The sequence below is a fragment of the Hetaerina americana genome, unplaced genomic scaffold (genome assembly GCF_022747635.1).
Source record: "Hetaerina americana unplaced genomic scaffold, ioHetAmer1.1.p SCAF_10, whole genome shotgun sequence".
Taxonomy (NCBI): Eukaryota; Metazoa; Arthropoda; class Insecta; order Odonata; family Calopterygidae; genus Hetaerina; species Hetaerina americana.
In genome coordinates this window covers 19,786,673-19,804,747 of record NW_027286070.1, presented here as the reverse complement: position 1 = coordinate 19,804,747, position 18,075 = coordinate 19,786,673, and the positions used below count along the sequence as shown (strand labels likewise).

Here is an 18,075-nt window from a genome sequence, read left to right as displayed (position 1 = left end):
ATTATTATTATGACACCAAACCTTCAAGTTTGTCCAACTAAAACTGTTGTTTTTGAATGACATTAGATTTCTTCCACCTCTTATTATGTCTTCTTCTTACAGCAATAATTGTTTAGAATCTTTAAAAAACATTTAGAACTCTTCTTTCTGGTCTTACATGCTTAGTAAATGGGCCCCATATAATGTTTATTCCTCACGTCTTAGTATCTGATATCATTTAGATGTTGAAGTTATAGCATTATAGTACCTCACCTCTGCAGTTCATAAAAGCAGAATGTAACGTATCAAATGTATAATGTATCGTATTTGTAATGTAACCTTAGACTTGTAACATTGTCCGACCAGTATGAGAATGAATTATCACTAGTAACTTGCAGTGCACCATGTGAGTTCTTTGTGATAAAAAGACTGTGACTAAAATTCCTGGAGCACATGTTCTCCTTTTCTCCCTGTCAACCAGAAGATGTTGATAATTCATTAGCTTCACAAGGTGCTTATGATGTAATTTGAAGTTTTATTCTTGCTCTTGCATAAAATAATGTTTATTTCCTGAAGTCATATCATCATGGTTCATGTTCTTTCATACTGCCTAGATTTTCACAGGTCCTCTTTGTGTGAACTGTAAAATTTTTGGTATTGCAGGAATGGTCACTCTATGGGTCCAGCCTTTTCTGATGTACCCATGGGACGGGGTGCAGCATACTTCCCTGCAGTGAGCATGGGTTTGTCTGAGAGTTTGGTTGCCAATTTCGGAGCTACACCTTTTAGACATCCGGTGCCAGGATTCAAACCTATACAGCAACCTCCAAGGAAGAAGATTGCTCGTGGACATGTCCTTTTGCAATGGTTATCCCGAATTATCCGTCTATTGCCGCCACCTGACCAGGAGGAGATGCATCATCATGTAGGTCTTTTGGAGTCGGACATCAAATGGTATTAAAGCCAAAGGTTGAGAGTTTTATTCATTAAAAAGGACTTAATGCAAGTCTAAAAATTGTAGGAAGTGATCATTGTTTCAGGAAATTCATCATAATATGAACCTTAAACTTCATCCAGCATACTTGCATTTTAAAAGGGCATGTTTCAAAATTTTGTTCTGAGAAATACCTATTTGATTCATTGTATTACAGATTCAAACCAACTAATTTCTCCATTGTTCAAAATTTGGCCATTTTTGCCAGCCTTTTCATTTAGTATGACACCACCACCTTAGTTTGCCAATTTCTAACTTGCAGGCCACACAAAAGTGCTCAAATATTTGTATGCGTCAGTGAATGATTGTTGGGACAATTTAGCCTTTAGTGTGCTTATAATGTTATTTCAAACTTCATTGATTGCAGGAGTTTAAAGAATTATCAGGTGTTTGAACATTTCAAACCAGGCTTCAGTCAAGGTGTACTGCCTGTTTCAATTATATTTTATCTTTGACTTGGCTGTTATTTTGAATATACTTTTTGTTTGCTGTATGTCATTAGGACAATTTCTGTCACTGATATTGTACAATTAAAAATGCAGGAACATGTATCAAACTTTATCACTCATCTCCAATGTGTTGCATTTCTTTCAGAAATCTGTGATAAGTGGAAAAGACTCAAGTAGTTTAAAGGTTACAGAGAAGCCCCTCAATGCATCTCTCTTATGGGCTGCTTCTCTAGTTATGGATAGGCTTGGGCCTTTGCTCTCTTCTGCATTTGTGGTCCAAGCAGTTCTTGTGCCATTCATGGAGGTTCTCATTGGTGGTTTAGAAGATACAGGACCTCATTATCACCTTTCAAAATTGTTGGACTTATTTTGGATCTTTCTTGAGGTTAGTCTAATTCCTGGAAAATGTATTAGTTGCTAATTATCAGTATTGCTCTTTAGCAACATATTTTTCCAAATGTGGTTTATGTTTTTGATAATTTATGCACTAATGAATAAACTTAACTTAGAATAAACTGAATGCATCTTTAAAATATGTACCAAGCTTGACAATTTTGAAAATAATTCACATACAGTATCCATTTGTGGATGCCCTCACTCTGCAAGGGAGAAATTTTGTTAACTTTATTGCTTTGATCATTGAAATATTATAGATCATACCACACATTATGTTTCCATCTGAGCTAATTGGGAAAGTACTTAATTAAATTAAGATTTCATCGCCAAGTGATATTTGTTGTAATGGTTGCAATCAAAGCACTCATGTACCCTATCCATTTTATATAATTTTAATTTGACCCTTGAAATAGACTATGTTATTATTAGGAATGTTCTATTGAGTTGATTATTAAACTGGGTGGAGTGGGTTTGGTGAAGAGTGAGGTAGTGTCGGTAGGGATGGTGTCAGTTGCTGTGTGGGCATTTTTGTTTTTGGAATGTGATGGTATGGAAGGGAGGTATGGTTTTGTATTATGTTCAATTCCCACGAATTAGATCATATCACTACTACTTATGTTGTGAAGTAGCATTGAGTTAATTGTAAAATGTGTTTATTCATGCATAGTGTGACATTTAATTTGCCTCTTTAGTTAGACCTTATTTCAGTTTCATCCATATTTTTCCTATATGTGAAATCAGGTGCACACTGAATACTTCTGCTTTGAAACAATTAATTTTCTTATATTCTTTTTTTATTCCTGCAGGAGCATGAAATAACTCCAATGATGGAAAATGTGGCCTTATCACTATTGTGCTCATTTAGAACTACGCCATCCCCTCAGCAAGCGAAAAATGCTTTGGGATCACCGCCAAAGAATAATTTCTTTAAACTTTTCAAAGACCAGCATAGGAGTTTAAATCTTTTGCTGGGGCTCGCAAGGCACCAGCAGACGCGCAGGCATCTTCTTCTTCATGTCTTTTTCTCTCGTATTGGGTGAGTGGGGTATTATTAGCATCCACATATGTATTTGATCCATGTATTTAAACAATGCTTGTGTTAAATATTTTATTTATGAAAGTGGTATAATTTTAATTTAACTTGAATTAAATTGACCTCATAGGCGAGTAATTTAAATTTTAAGTAAACATTTTTTGTGGAATGACCAAATGCTGAAATTTTATTGGCTTAAACAAATTCTAATATTCTGATCTAATGCTGGATTTTTTAAATTTATATATTGAATGCAATTTTTTGAAACTGTGTAGTGATTTCTCATTGTGTCTCATATTGTCTGTCTACATTACTTTCTTTTGGACTGGAAAAAGTGATTCCCAGTTTACAGCATGAAACAGCACTTGACTTGTAGTTAGGTTCATAGGAAAATAACTACTAAGCATAGATTAGGGAAACAATTGCTGTACAAGTTAAAGTTAAATGCAAGACAGAAACTACAAAATGCTTTTTTTGGATTATTTGTAAAAAAAATGGCTATTAAAAGCTTGTAGAAACGTACAGTCTGGTAAAAGTTATATGGTGTGTGTCATTCTGTAAATTTTGTGGCTATTAGCTTTTATTGATATGCCATGTATCACCTATTTGATTCACTTTTTCATTTCAATAGCATGCAGATTTTTATTAGTGATAAATGGCAATGTTGATCAGTCATAAGCCATGTAGTATGTCTGGTGGAATTATTCTCAATAGGTAACTCTGCCATGCTTATGAAAGGTCTTTGCTGTACTTGTATCCTGCATCACATGTGGAGATATTTTCTCATTTTGCACAAGATGGCTAAAATGGAAAATAATTATCAAGAAGAATAAAATCTTACTGAGAGCTAAAATTCATTGAACATGACTCCATTTTTTGAAATAGCACTAATTCCATTTGGGTATTAAACAATTCACAATCTTTTTGTTATTTCAGGTTTTTTAGTTTTATTAATATAAAGCCACTAGATGATGAAGCTTTGATGGAGATAGTGAAGGAACCATGGTTTGACCGTACACCTCAGTCAAAGCTACCTGAAAAAAAGGAGGGATCTACCAAAAGTTCCTTACTTCCAGCTGAAGAAAAATTGCGTTCACAGTACATGAGATCTATACAAAGAATAGAAAAATCTGTTAAAGGTTTGTTGTTGTTGGTTTAATTTATGCATTTAATGTTGTGTATATATGTGTGTGTGTGTGTGTATATTTATATATAATATATAATCTTGACCCCTCTTTGCATGTAAAAGAGATTGGTAAAATTGATAGGGGTGTGGGGCTTCTGTCAAAGGCCCACCTTTACCTAATTATCTATCTATATATAGACCATATGAGTGCCAGCTTCCTTGACTAATGTGAGACAAAAATATTTGAATAGGAAACATGGAAAAGTCATGGAATTGGATCATTTCAGGTCTCTGGTGACTCTGCTGTTTCTATTAAAGATATACCTTATTAAAGCTAATATCACTTATTTGTCATTAGGGTAACAATTCCTATTTCTCTGAACCTTTGGAGACATTGTCTCTCAAAGCTTGTATACACAGCACCACCTATATGGTTATGAGGCGTTGAGATTCTTTATGCTTGTCTCAATGATGAATTATCAATCCTCACGTACAGATGATTTAATGATGTAAGTTCTATGACAATTCTAATTGTTTTCATGCAATTTGCTTTCAATTATGGGTATATTTCAAATGCCATGATTTCAATTCTTGTCAACTCTTTGAGTGCAAAGTTTTCTCTAATTGATTATTCCTCTCTAGCTTTGGAGAAGAAACAAATTGAATTCCTAAAATTGCTCCTGGCAAATGATGATGGGACAGCAAACCAACCGTCCTCTCGACATATATTTCTGAAAAGATTCCATAAGTACCTGGACGAAATTTTTGCTACTACTCGGGTATGTGATCAGTGATTAAGTTTGATATTATCAATACTCTAAATTGCATAAAAATGGGTTTAGGATAGTCATATGCCATTGTGTGCTCCTGAAAAAATTTGAAGCTTGGAGCCCATACTTTGCCCCATATAGTTACAAAAGTACTGAAATTATAGTTTGAAGTAAATTATCTTAAATAATTTGGGTGGTGTTAAGGAAAGGCACTACTGATAATTGAGAAGGGAAGCTTTGAGTTAACATGCTTCATTTGATGTGTGATGAACACACTTAAATGTGATTGGTATTACGATTGATGAGAATTATTTTATGTAGTTATGGTTAAGAAGTTGAGCAGTAATTCAATTAATTGGTGGCTTGATTTCTAAATTAAATTTGTCTTCTCGTTTGTAGCAAGAAATATTGCACTTTCGAGCTGCATTTTGGATAATCCCAGGTTTCCCTTTTGTAACATTGTGAGATGTCTCGTGTAATAGTTATTAATATCAATATTTATTTGGAATACAGAGCAGTATTACATTTCTTTTTTTTTAATCTGTGCCACTATTTATGACTTCTTTCGTCAGAACATCATCATTTTCACTTTATGCAGGGTCTTAAGTTATAAATATATTTAATATATATATGTTATATAAATTAGCCTAATGTTGTAATTAATGTAGAAGGTGGCAAGTTCCACTTCCAACCTCAGCTTAAGGATCGCACAAGATTGTCAAAATAGCAGCCTTCAGATCTTCTGACAGCACTTTGGGCACAACTTTCTCCTGGAAAAATTTTCTCTAAGAATGTGATGCATTGTGGTTTTTGGAATATTGCATGCTTCTGCAAACATTCTGACACTTCGATGTCATTCAGAATCGAGCGTGTATGTGACTTTTTCAACATTTTTGCCACACTGTGCTATTGGTGGATGTTTAGTATGTTCATCATTGTCAACCTGCTCTCTACTCTCATGGAATATCCTGTGCCAGCAGAAAAATATTCTTTGGAACATTGCTTAATCTCCATAAGCATCCGTAACTATGGTAATGGTCCTCTAAACCTAATTTTTCAAGCTTGACACAAAATTTTGTTCTATATTGTTTCTTCCTGAAATGTGGCATTGTGAATTAGTGATATGACCCTCTAACAGCAATCTTCACCCAGTAATCACCTGCAGACAGCTGATGTGGGTCATGTTGTTTTTCCGAAGACATCCCACCACCTTTCCCAACAAAAAGTGTTCCACTCCAACCATCAGCATCAGTAGGAAAAAATCATTAGTCTTATTTTTGTTGCAGACCCTGTAATGATGACAAACTAAAGCATTACATCTTAAGAAGGCATTAGTCAGACATTTTGCGTGGCTGTTTTGTGAGATCATCCTAGCTTCAATTGTGGAATTCAGTGGAACCAAGGCTTCATGTTTGAACACATCCTTGTATCAATGAGAGAATGAACAGGGTTGAAAATGAAGAGCTGATGGATGTGGCATTTTAGTTTTGGAATGTTTCTAAGCATGAAATGTGTACTAGATACTGAGAATCGGTATTTTTGTGGCTTATGACTGCTGAGCAACTGACTTCAAGGATACATTTAACTTGGCTTCTGTTGAAAAATAACAGCCTAACCCTGCAGTTCCACAATAAATGTCAAGCTTCCATGGTTAAAAATTCTCAAGAGATTATTGCAAGAAGATTAAAGACAATCTTGTCAAATCTGTGTAATATCTTATACCAATTATTATCTGAGTAAGGTCAAATATTGCAGGAGCTCCAGAGAGACCTTGCGATTATCTTGGAGCACATTTGCATCACAAAAATTCAGGCTAAAAGGCAAACTTGTATTTCATCAAACCCCTCTCTGAAACATCTTTGTTCATCTGAACTCCAGAATTTTTATCTGCCTAAAAACTGCCAGGACCAATTTACTTCAGATGTTTGTGAGTTGCAAAAATAATTAGTAATGTGGGAAAGAAGATGTGGAAAGGGCAGAAATAAGGAAAGGGGAGAGAGATTTGGATTAGTGATGGAATGCGCTTAAGAAACCAACCTTTCCGAAAAGCCAAAACTTATGGATTCCATGAAATATTTGATAATTATGCATGTTTTTATTTCCAGCTTTGAGCGGATTTTCTTAAATATACTATTCCTTATTTGTTATATTATAATCTTGGTTCTAGTTTTGAATTCTGTTGTTAAGGTCTCTAAAAGACTGTTAATATGAGATTTTGTCCAGTTTATATTTTTTATGTGCTGAACTTTTTATTATACAGTCCGAAAATTTATTTTTGCCCTATTCAATTATTTTTTAAATTGATGTTTTACCCTAAGTTATGGAATATTGTTAATGGGATGTATTTTTCATGCAAAAAAAACAAATCCTGAAAGTTTTCTTTGGTGCAATTCATGCGTTTGTGTCTTTTGGAAATATTTTCCATGAGAAATGATGGTTGGACATGGTAGTCCAGGGGTAAAGCATTGGACTACAAACCGGAGGATATGAATTTGATTCATACACCTCTGGGCACTTTCAGCTTTAACTGAGCTGTGTGATTTTTTTGGGTACCAGAACTTACTTGGAAGTATAGACGGCTCAAGGATCTGGCCCCCCTAGCCTGATATGTGAATTTCACACACTGTTGGGCTTAATACTGGGGTGAACTCTATTGTCACCTATCAAACCAACCTTTGGGTTGATTACTGTTCTTATGGTTTTTTTTTTAATTATTGATAAGATTGTTTTGGAATTGGGTCTTCTGGATTTTATTTTTTCTGCTACAACCCTCTGACTGGAATAAATGAATTGTGTAGTGTTTTTGTAAGTGTTGAGTCTGTTCATTTTTCTTTTATCACAGAGGCATAAATGATGTTTTGGTCACAAGATTTCAATTTTTTGCTTTCTTTGATGTTGTGACATCCCTAATTGTGTGTTAAATTTTTTCATTTTGAAAATGTAGGCTTTCTTATGTTCATTTTTCATAGTATTGCATATTCGCAAAAAGGTTTGCTTTTTACAAACTCAAAATTAGGATTCAGTAATAATTAAAGAATTTAAAAGTCATTGCAAGCCATCAGGGAAGCAATGCTATTTGCCCTTTGCTTATCTAGACCTTGATTCTCATAATTGCCTCTTTCTTTTATAAAATGTAATTTCATGTGAAACTGAGCTTGTTATGAGGTCAGCTGGTTTATTTGTATTCTAAATTTCTTTTTCAATTATTTTCTTGCATGTAGCACTTGCATATAGCACTTCCATTGCTGGTGGCTCCTGTGACAACATCGCTTTGTCTCTTCCAACGCCTAGTCTCTGTTTTTCAAATGCTGTGGAATGAAGAAATAAGTCAAGAAAGAGATGATATAAACCCAGATGTCCCAAGGCCATTAGACAAGTTTTTTATGCATAGCAAATACTTTTATAATGGCTCAATTGATCTGTTTGGCTCTGACAGATTGGGTGGTGTCCCATCCCATTTGATTAAGCAATTCCGGGAGGAACTGATGAGAGCTGATGTCCCACAAGAAGTGAGAGTGATGAAATTTATATTTTTATCATTATACGTAGAAATAGCATTTGTTTTGAGAGTATCGAAGTTGATTGACAAAAATGATTTGTTGGATCTTCATAGTATGAAACATAAACTGCCTTGAAGGACCAGCCTTGTACCTACATCCCTAATGACAAATATTGAATTCCGGACGCTTTGATAGAGCATTGGATATTTAATTATCCTGAATCAAATTTTCTATTTGGAGCTGAAGGAAAATAAATGTGAAATATTATTAAGGTCTGCATGCTCTACATACACTACATTTTTTGATGTGGCTTGTGAGGAAAATACATTTTAATATAAAAATAATTGTTAACACTGTTGAGCAGTTACAGAATATTTATTGCATTATTATTGCAAAGTAACTTCAGATTTATTTGCATGAAAACAAGTTAATTAGTTAAATTAAGTTTCAAAATACTATTATTTGGAAATCTAAGGAGAATTTTTGTTTTTCTTTTGCTTTTATCTAATAGAAACAGCATTTCGTAGCATTTAATGAATGTTAAACTGTAAAGCAAACTGATAGCTTAAATTATAATTTGGGAAAATAAAAAAGTGATAATATGGACGGCAAAATAATGCCAGTTAATAATTTAAATTAAAACTCTACATGCTGCATGATCAAATTTAGAGTTTTGCTAAGCAATTAATTTAAAAGTAGGATGAAAATAACAATTTTTACTATTAATGCTATCAGGCCTGGTTGGAAATCAGTAGAAAGATGATTTAACAAAAGTACATTACCAGTTTAAAGTAAAATTTGCCAAATTCTAATATTTAAATATTGAAATTCATTGCAATTCTCTGTTGCATTATCTGGTAATATACTACCGTGTTTGTATTAGAAATGTTTGTACAATTCATTGGGTCAAATGTATTGCATTCTCCATGAAGGGATGTGGTAGACCAGTGCACAGTGTTGAGTTATTACCTGTAGATTCTGAGTTTAAATCTTTGGTGAATCATTTTGAAAAATTCCAATCTGAAAACCTAATGTTGTGATTTTCTGATCCAGAATTTTTGGGATCGGGATGGGGATGTACAGGTGATACATGGAAAGAACCAGTTCCAAATCAATTAAGGCAATAGCGGGATAAGATGGTAAAATCTGCACTCAGCTGGATTCTTATTTGGGATTGGGCACTCAAAAGTAAATATTTAGAAACCCCACTAGCCAAATTTTTGGCTCCCTAGGTGGCCCCAGGGGGCTCCTCTCACAAAAAAATGTTTTTTTGAAAAAAAATTTTGCTGAGCGATCATTTGCTTTAAAAAATCTGAAAAAAATCATAACATACATTTTTAGGCCCAAAAACATTGATTTTTTTCAAAATTTTTGAATCAAAATTGAGCTCAGGAAAAATATTTGAATTTTTCAAAGAATTTTTAGGTTATGTAGATAATTTTTTTTCGAACTTCTAAATAATAGTTTTCGTGTATTTTTTCCCATTCTTTTGAATGGCAGGGTTTGATTTGCATTTTTCTCTCCGGAACATCCTCAAAATTTGAAAAAACCTATTTTTTTGGTGTTTTCCGCCATGTTTTTAGCCCATTAACTCAACTGCATGTCAGTTCAGCCTGCTCACAGTAATGACTCGCCATATTTAGTACACCCGCGCGCAGAGAAAATACAGCCTACCAGTTCAGTTCTCGATTGACCACTGACTGTCAGCAGTAGAATTCCCTCAGCCAAACTGCACAATCCTTGCAACAATCCTGTGCACTTAATTAAACAATATCCCAAGCATCCATTACAACAATATCTCATCAAGCCCCAATAATGCTGTATTATTCACGGGAACACATTCAAATAATCTTAACAAACTATCTTTACTGATCTAAACTTATTGTTACAAAGACTCCAAATCTCCCTTTTGATTACGAATATATTTATTGACTAGCTGTTAATATATGTGGCTTCGCCCACAATTATAATACGCATTCAATAAAATTTCAAAATTCAATAAAATAATGCTAATTAGTGGGTCGCGGTAGTCCAGTGGGTAGAGCGTGGGACTACTGACCGGAGGGTCCCGGGTTCGATTCCCGCTCTGGGCACTTGCAGCTCTACCTAAGCTATGTGATTTTTCGGGTACCAGGTCTTCCTGGGAAACCATAACCGGCACAGGGAAAGGAACTGGCCCCCCTACCCTGATGTGTGAATATTCACACGCCGAATAGGGCTTAGTACTGGGTGAACTCTACCATCACCTACTAAACCGACCTTCAGGTTGATTACGGTGTTTATGGTTTTTAATGCTAATTAAGCATAGGTAATATCTAATTTTTAATGTTTGTCCCTTTTATCATTTTAATGTGCAAAGTAAACGGAATGTGAACTAATATAAATTTATCAAAAGTCACTATTTATTGACATGCAGTTGAGTTAATGTGCTAAAAACATGGGGGAAAACACCAAGAAAATGGGTTTTCTCGAATTTTGAGAACGTTCCAGAGAGAAAATGGCAAATCTAACCCTGCCATTCAAAAGAACAGGAAAAAATAACCGATAAATAATTATTTAGAAGTTTGCCAAAAATTATTTATTTATTCAGTATCAGTCCGAAAACAGCACATTTTGGCCTTTACATCGAACTATTATCTACATAATCTAAAATTTCTTTGAAAAATTCAAATATTTTTCCTGAGCTCAATTTTTATTTAAAAAATCTGAAAAAAATCAGAATGTTTTTGAGCATTAAAATGCAAATTCATGATTTTTTTTCATTTATTTTAAAGCAAAGAGTCACTCGGGAAAATTTTTTTTTGAAAAAACACATTTTTTGTGATAGGAGGCCCCTGGGGCAACCTAGGGAGCTGAAAATTTGGCTAAAGGGGTTTCTAAATATTTAATTTCGAGTGCCCAATCCCAAATAAGAATCCAACCGAGTGCAGATTGTACTATCTTATCCCACTATAGCCTTTATGGGTTTCTTATGCATTAGTGCTTAGTTCAGGTTGAGCTCTATCCATACCTATCATAACCAACCTTCGGGTTGATTACCATTGTTTGGGTTTTTTCTTGGACTTAATTTTTTATTGCTTTTGCAGGTATTATCATCTCAGTCCTCTTTATCTTTGGGCGCTTCATCCTCTGGGGCTTCGTCACGCATGTCATCTCTAGTCAATCTTTTTCAACGACGCCTTCGTGCCCTCGGAGTTGAGAGGGGAGCCATTTCTGAGGGTGTGCTCCCAAGTTCTGATGTAGCTAGTGATAATCCTCTTGATCTGCAGTCGACCATGCCAGGAATGTTGCGTGGACTTTTAACTCCTGTCAGGCCTATGTCTGGCATTGATCCAAGTGAGTTGCACTGAGTTAAAGGGGCATACTCTTTTGGGGAGCAAGAGAATGACATTTTTTAAATGGAAATAAAAAAGTAAAGAGGAAAATAAATGTAACCTAATTCTGCCTATACTCATGCTGTAAATTTGTGCTGTGCAGAGACATTCATGAGTCCTATTTAAGCGCACACTAAGTTTTGGCAGTAGTTTAATGGCTAAATCAATGGGACCATTTTTCAAAATGTACGCATTTTTAGTTTTTGTGTGACATGTCGTACCATTTTAAAATAATTAGATGAAAAAATAAATAAATGTTGGCCCATCAGGCATAAGTAAATGTAAAGTTTATGAAAATGAATTTATTGTTTGCTCTTTTCTGTCCACATAACAGAAAGGAATTTGGCTTTGTTATTATAATTTGTCTTACTTGTGATATTAAATTTCCTCAAGTAATCCTTGTATACCTCTTGCCAGATGTCATGATTGTTCAGAAAATTTTGAATGATTTTTATTTTTGGCTTGTAAATATTTTGATGGATGTATTTTATTTAATGCAGTGCAGTTAATGATATTGGATGATATATTTTAATCACTCATTGCTGTATCCCGTGGTGAAATATCCAGAATGGTTGAAATAATTATGATCAGAATTACCCAACCATAATCTGTTATTGTGGACCATTATATTAAATTCAAAGAAACTGTGGGAGATGCCTTGAGAGTAATTTGTAATGGAGTCGGTATAACACAAAGTAGACACTTTAATGTTAAAAACTTGGCTTTAACCTCGTGGACTGTAGTGAAAGACGTACAATTATGAATGCCTATTACTTTGTGTATATGGTATTTTCTCATAGCATCTTATTCTTTCAAAGCCCCTAAAATTTCAGACCCTTTTTTTCTCGAGAGTATGATGGTCACTCAAGATAGGAATTTCAGTATTTTGCTAAAAATTCTGGAAGAAACTGGGAAAAGGGTCAATATTATTTCAAACCAGGAATCGGATATTCAAATTGAGAAAATGATATGGCGGTCATGAATTCCTGGTGAGAATGATGTTCCAGTTGTTTCAAGTGAGAATGATCTGTCAGTAATGTTTCACAACATAATGTACTTGAAATCACCCTTGAAACTCCATTACTTCAGGCAATGTTGAAATGCATTTACTATGAGTATTTTTTTCCAAAATTAAGCTTGCTCAAATAAGTTGCTACCTGCTCATGAAATTGCTTTTTTAGATAAGTAAATGTTGAATATGAAGTACTATTTTCATTTTACCTCTTAGAACAGTTTGAATCACCTTGTCAAAATGGCTGTAGCATTAATAAAAAATATTACACTTTTGAAGATTTAATTTTATTTGAAGGAGTTTCTATAAACTGAGAGCTGTTTTTTTGTTACATTATGTTTTTTTGTTAATAGTAATTTACCATTCTATAATTTTTCTTCACTTACAACTGTTTGTTGTGTTAGTTGCTTCAGTGTGATGAAGTTTAAATGGATTATCTCTACCTTTCAGCCTCGCATAGTTTATTCTCAATTCTTTAACGCAGTTTGTTTTTTTTGCTTCAGGTGGGCATCGCAGAAGAATTAGAATTGGATTACTGGAAATGGATGATACAGAGGAAAAAGAGGAAAATCTTGGGGTTGGTCCTGTTGATAAAGTCACCTCTCTTCTGGATCTCTTCAATAGCACTGTTCTGCTTTACCAATTGGAAGCACATAGACAACTGTGCAGGATCTCTAGTATCCATGAAAATATGCATGAATATGCCACATCTCTTAAGATGGCAAATGCACGTCTGGAGGCTTGTCGCTTACGAATAAGTTAATAAGTATTCCATTCTCTTTTGCTTATAAAACTCTCTTATAATGTGTTCCTTTTTCATTGATTTAATTAGAATTTAAGGTGGAAATCAGTGTAATCATTAGGAGAGCAATGTGGCTGCTATACATTGCAACCTGTGCAGTACCAGAAATATCCATTGTATGTACTGTGAAGCCACAAAAGAAGTATTTTAATCTGATTTTTACTGTGAAGTATCATCATATTTTTTTTGAGTAAAGAAGCTAGTTATCGGTGGATTTCATTGTAAAACATTTGTAAGATTTCTTCTCAGTTGATGAAACAGCCTGTGGTGTTACAAGCTCTCTCTCAAAATCAATGTTTTACAGTCTTAATTTTGGTTTCGGTGTGCAAATTTTTAGAATGCTGGACTAGTCTATGGGTTTCTTGTTAATGAGTGAATGCTATAATAGTCAGGAAATGACTTATTGGAAACATAGTGTGTTGGTATATGGGGTACCTGTACATGTGTGTAATATGTAAAATCAGGAATTATTAAGAAGGCCATCACTGGATTATTTTGAAAAACTATTCTCCGGGATAAACTGATTTGTACAATTTTCTGTGATAAGGCTAATCAAACTGCTGTGGGTGCTGTTTTAATTTTTTGCTTAAGAATTGTCTTAACTTTTTATCGAAAAAATAACTGGTCACATTTATTCTAATAAACCCTGCGTATGGTCTGCTATGTCCTACTGGGATGGAATTTTTCGCCATCTTTGCCCAATGTCACCACACAGCAAACCAGGGGAACTCAGTATTATAAAACAAATTGCAATCAATCAATAAATCACGGTTACAGGGAAATAATGATTGACAACATGTACTACAGAAATCAAACACAAATAGCCCAGAAATCTATATACCACATATCTAAACTTGACTAGCACCAATGGTGAAGAATTCCATTCCTTGTCACATTTCAGTCAGGATACAACAAATACTCTCCAAAAAGAAAATGAAGACAGCATTTTACAACACATTTACTTTAAAAAATAATGGGTTCCCCAAAGACAAAATTGACAATGCAACAAAGCGGGGTTTATAAACTCAATTGTGCGGACTACAACGCCATCTACATTGGCCAGATAGGGAGGGCATTTGATATTAGGATTGAAGAACTCTGATCAAGCTTCACAAAGAAAGACAAAAGATCCCAATTCGCTAAACTTCTCTTGGAAAAGAATCATACCAGTAACTTCACAGCAGACATTCTTCACACAAATGAAAGGACGCTGGTTGAATGCTTGGGAGGAGTTGGAAATATGGCAATCCCTTCAGTCTGACAGATTTGAGGTGGTCAACAAAACAATGTACCTCTCCTGTTCCCCTTTTTTTACCCTTGCATAAGTTAGTTCAGTTGAAAAACTTTGAAGTGATGTTTATTTCTTAACTGAAGACTCTTGCGCGTGAATGGCCTGAGTTTTGTATCATCACCATTCTGTTAGCATTTTAGCTTGCCAGTTGTGTGAGGTATGTTGTGGTCTTCAGCTTGGTCGATCCAGGAGAACCTCTTTTAATGCCCATTGGCTAATTTCTTACATGTTTCTTGTACCTGCTTGTATATCATGTACAGGCTGTGAAGAAAGACTATTGTGTTCGATTTAGCTTAAAATAAAAAAGGATTACTTGTAACTTAAAGGGTGCTAACTTTTTCTAATAAATATTATAATTTATGCTCTAGAAACAATGATTGAAGAATAATTATGTGTATACTTAACAATTGCTACTTGTTTTCTGAGAGGCAACATTTTTTGCGGCCTCAGTAACACTTTTTTTATTTTATCTATGTGTATACAGTAAACCCTCACTAATCTAGACTACATAGGATCGGAGGATGTCTGAATTAGGTGAAATATGGATTAACTTGGGTTTTGGTGCTCAAAACCACATGGAATATTTCCCCTCTCGAATATTTTGTACTGTTGTTTACCACTAGACTTTTAATGACTCCATATGATGCGTTCCCAAGAGTCCCAAAGTATGAGAATATCTCATTAAAATGTAAACTAAATTTATTTAAATGAAATATTTTGCCCATTTTCTCTTCAAATTCTGTCTTAAATTTTGAGTCTTTGAGAGAAATACCAATGGTTATGAGTGTTTAATTTGATTATTCCGTTTATCAAATTTATTTCAATTATCATGGCAACTAATTAATAAGTTTTTATTTTAGAAAAGGAGAGTTTAACTTCTGAAAAATGGCACTAGTTTCCCTTAGTAATGTTCAGTTGTAATTATGCAACAAATGATTGCTGCTGTTTTCCAACGTACTAAAATGTTACTGTCTAGCATCGAAATATATTATTTTGCTTTATTGTTTCTGTTGCTGAAATATTTAAGAATATTACAGCTAATATTCTGTGGTGTTGCAACACAATTTGTCATAGCTACATAAAATCCATTAGATTTTAGTGAATCTTCAATGGATGAATGTCGTTAATAGAGTTAATCAGCTACTGGCTGATGACTATCACTGCTAGAGGATTTATTTGCACATTTTGTGTTATATTATTTAATGCAAATGAATGATTTAGGATTTTTATTTTGTGCTGATTATTATAAAAATCACTTTTTTCCTTAAGAATTCCCAAGGCATCGATTCAATATTTTGTAATTTAGGGGAAGGAATGATAATGGAGCCAGCCTGTAATGGTAAATGTGACAAACCAAGCATTTGCCAAATTGTTTGTTAGAGAGAGGATATTGACTACCCTCTTCAGTGTTTGGGGTAGTCTATATTATTCCATGGCTACACTCTCCAGCTTATGCCTATGATCAGCATTAACACACAGATTTATTAGTATCCTATCTTTATTGATTTTTTTTGTTCAAGAACCATCGAGTCACTCAGTAAAGCTTGCATATTTTTGGGCAAACCTTTTCAGGACTAGCCCATGTCATCTGGGTCCTAGCTCTAAGACACTGTGAATTATTTTCAGTCATCTTTGCTTGCAAATATTCCATTAATGGTTCAATGGCATCACTGTCAGCACTAGTGATGCACCTTTTTCCTAAGTAATGTCTCTTAACAGCCATAGTTAACCACTCCTTGCATTGAAGTACTCGCATGCAAGTATTTGGAAAAATTTTTATTACACTCTGTCTTGTATGTCAGTCTAACGTGTTTCTACTTCACTTGATTGGAAATGCACCTGTCCCCTTTGGATGGTCTTTTGCTATCTTCCAACTTCTGCTGACATACTCTCCCGAACCTGCCTTTTCATTTAGTGGATATTAAATTCAAACCTAAGTGCAAATAGATGGCTATCAATTTTCTTCTTTCTCAGATTAGGTAGTGTATAAAGTAATAACAAACTCCCAAACCAACCTCCGCATCGAATTTCTAAAGACACTTCACAATGTGCAATGCTCAAGCTCAAAGTTTTTCTAATGCGTGTATGTTTGTATTTTTCGGTGTAAGAGTGATCATTGACCAAACTTGACTGTTGCCACCAGGAAAATCACCTAATTGCTATGTAATTCTTAATTCATCTTCTTAAAGTAGTATTTTTTTTAGTGCATTTCTTCTTTGGTCCTATTGTCAGAAGTTACTTTAATTTTTCCTCAACAAGATCCCATAATCAGTAAATATCTAGGAATAAGGAGATACACCAAATTGCATGGAAAGAATTAGCTACCTCTTTCAAATGTGCCACAGTTCAAAATGTTGGGCAAGATGGACATTTGAATTATATTTCATGTAGAAACTTGCAGGTTCTGCATATAAAATTTCAGTAGAGTACTAAGATACTGCTCCTGGCAACCCCTTTAAAAGTCACCTGCAGTAAAAGGTTGAACTCCTTCGGGATTTAACAGGATTCTAGATTATTGGGGGTCTCGATTGGTGAGGGTTTACTGTACTTATATTGGGAAGTAATTTTAAGCTTAGTTGATTTCCATTATTTTCACTCTTGTATTTTAAATATTTGTGCTATGATCACTTTGGTTTTATTGATCACTCATGTTTTTCCTTTCAGAGAAATACACAAATGAGCAGGATGTAATGGACGAATTGCAAGTTGAGAAAGAGTTGATAAGGTCAGTAGAAGTTTTTGAGCGCAAGCTTAAATCACAAGCTTGTGACCTGGCTTGGGTTAAATCCTGCATATTCTCCAAAGACAAGCAATTTCAAGTTGCATGGATGTTGCGTTCTGTGTTGCGCACTCTTCAAGAAGCATCTGCCCCGATTCATAGTACCTCCTGCCAGTATTCCCGTCCAACTTCATCCACTCGTGCTGTGGATGAAGCCTCTGAGGCTGAAGACCAAAAACGTTTGTTTGCCTTTGTTCCTGACTACTATCTTGATGCATTGGTTGGCCTATGCACTGCATTGCGCTCATATTTCCACCCTACTGCACCAATAGAAGATGTTCAAGGTAAGTTTATAGTTAAACCTTAGTAGTGTTCTTTCTAATTATTTAACTATTATCAGAGTGGATAACCATTTTAGCAAAGGCATTGAGGCCACTGAGATGGCATTACATATCATAATTATAATAGTTGCAGTAATCTCAAGAAGCTCGTAGAGGTCTTTTATGTGGTTATTCCAGGCTAGCTAGTGGGCTAGTTTGGCAAACACAGATTCAAAATCCAATTCAATCGTAGTGTTCTAGAATTTAAAAAATTTAAGTAGAAATCAAAAAGCTAATGCCAATTCCTTAA

General features: G+C 34.5%; 1 protein-coding gene across 1 annotated transcript in view; it reads left to right on the top strand.

Annotated features, from left to right (window-relative positions):
* The window catches only part of LOC139700002 (E3 ubiquitin-protein ligase RNF123-like), a 46,148-nt gene that overhangs the window by 12,464 nt on the left and 15,609 nt on the right, over positions 1–18,075 (top strand). Inside the window, exons 6-14 of the mRNA XM_071598423.1 lie at positions 643–904; positions 1,568–1,807; positions 2,625–2,854; positions 3,788–3,990; positions 4,620–4,756; positions 7,969–8,256; positions 11,334–11,583; positions 13,137–13,391; positions 17,391–17,789. Coding sequence (XP_071454524.1) covers positions 643–904; positions 1,568–1,807; positions 2,625–2,854; positions 3,788–3,990; positions 4,620–4,756; positions 7,969–8,256; positions 11,334–11,583; positions 13,137–13,391; positions 17,391–17,789 — 2,264 coding nt within the window. The remainder of the gene's footprint in view (positions 1–642; positions 905–1,567; positions 1,808–2,624; positions 2,855–3,787; positions 3,991–4,619; positions 4,757–7,968; positions 8,257–11,333; positions 11,584–13,136; positions 13,392–17,390; positions 17,790–18,075) is intronic.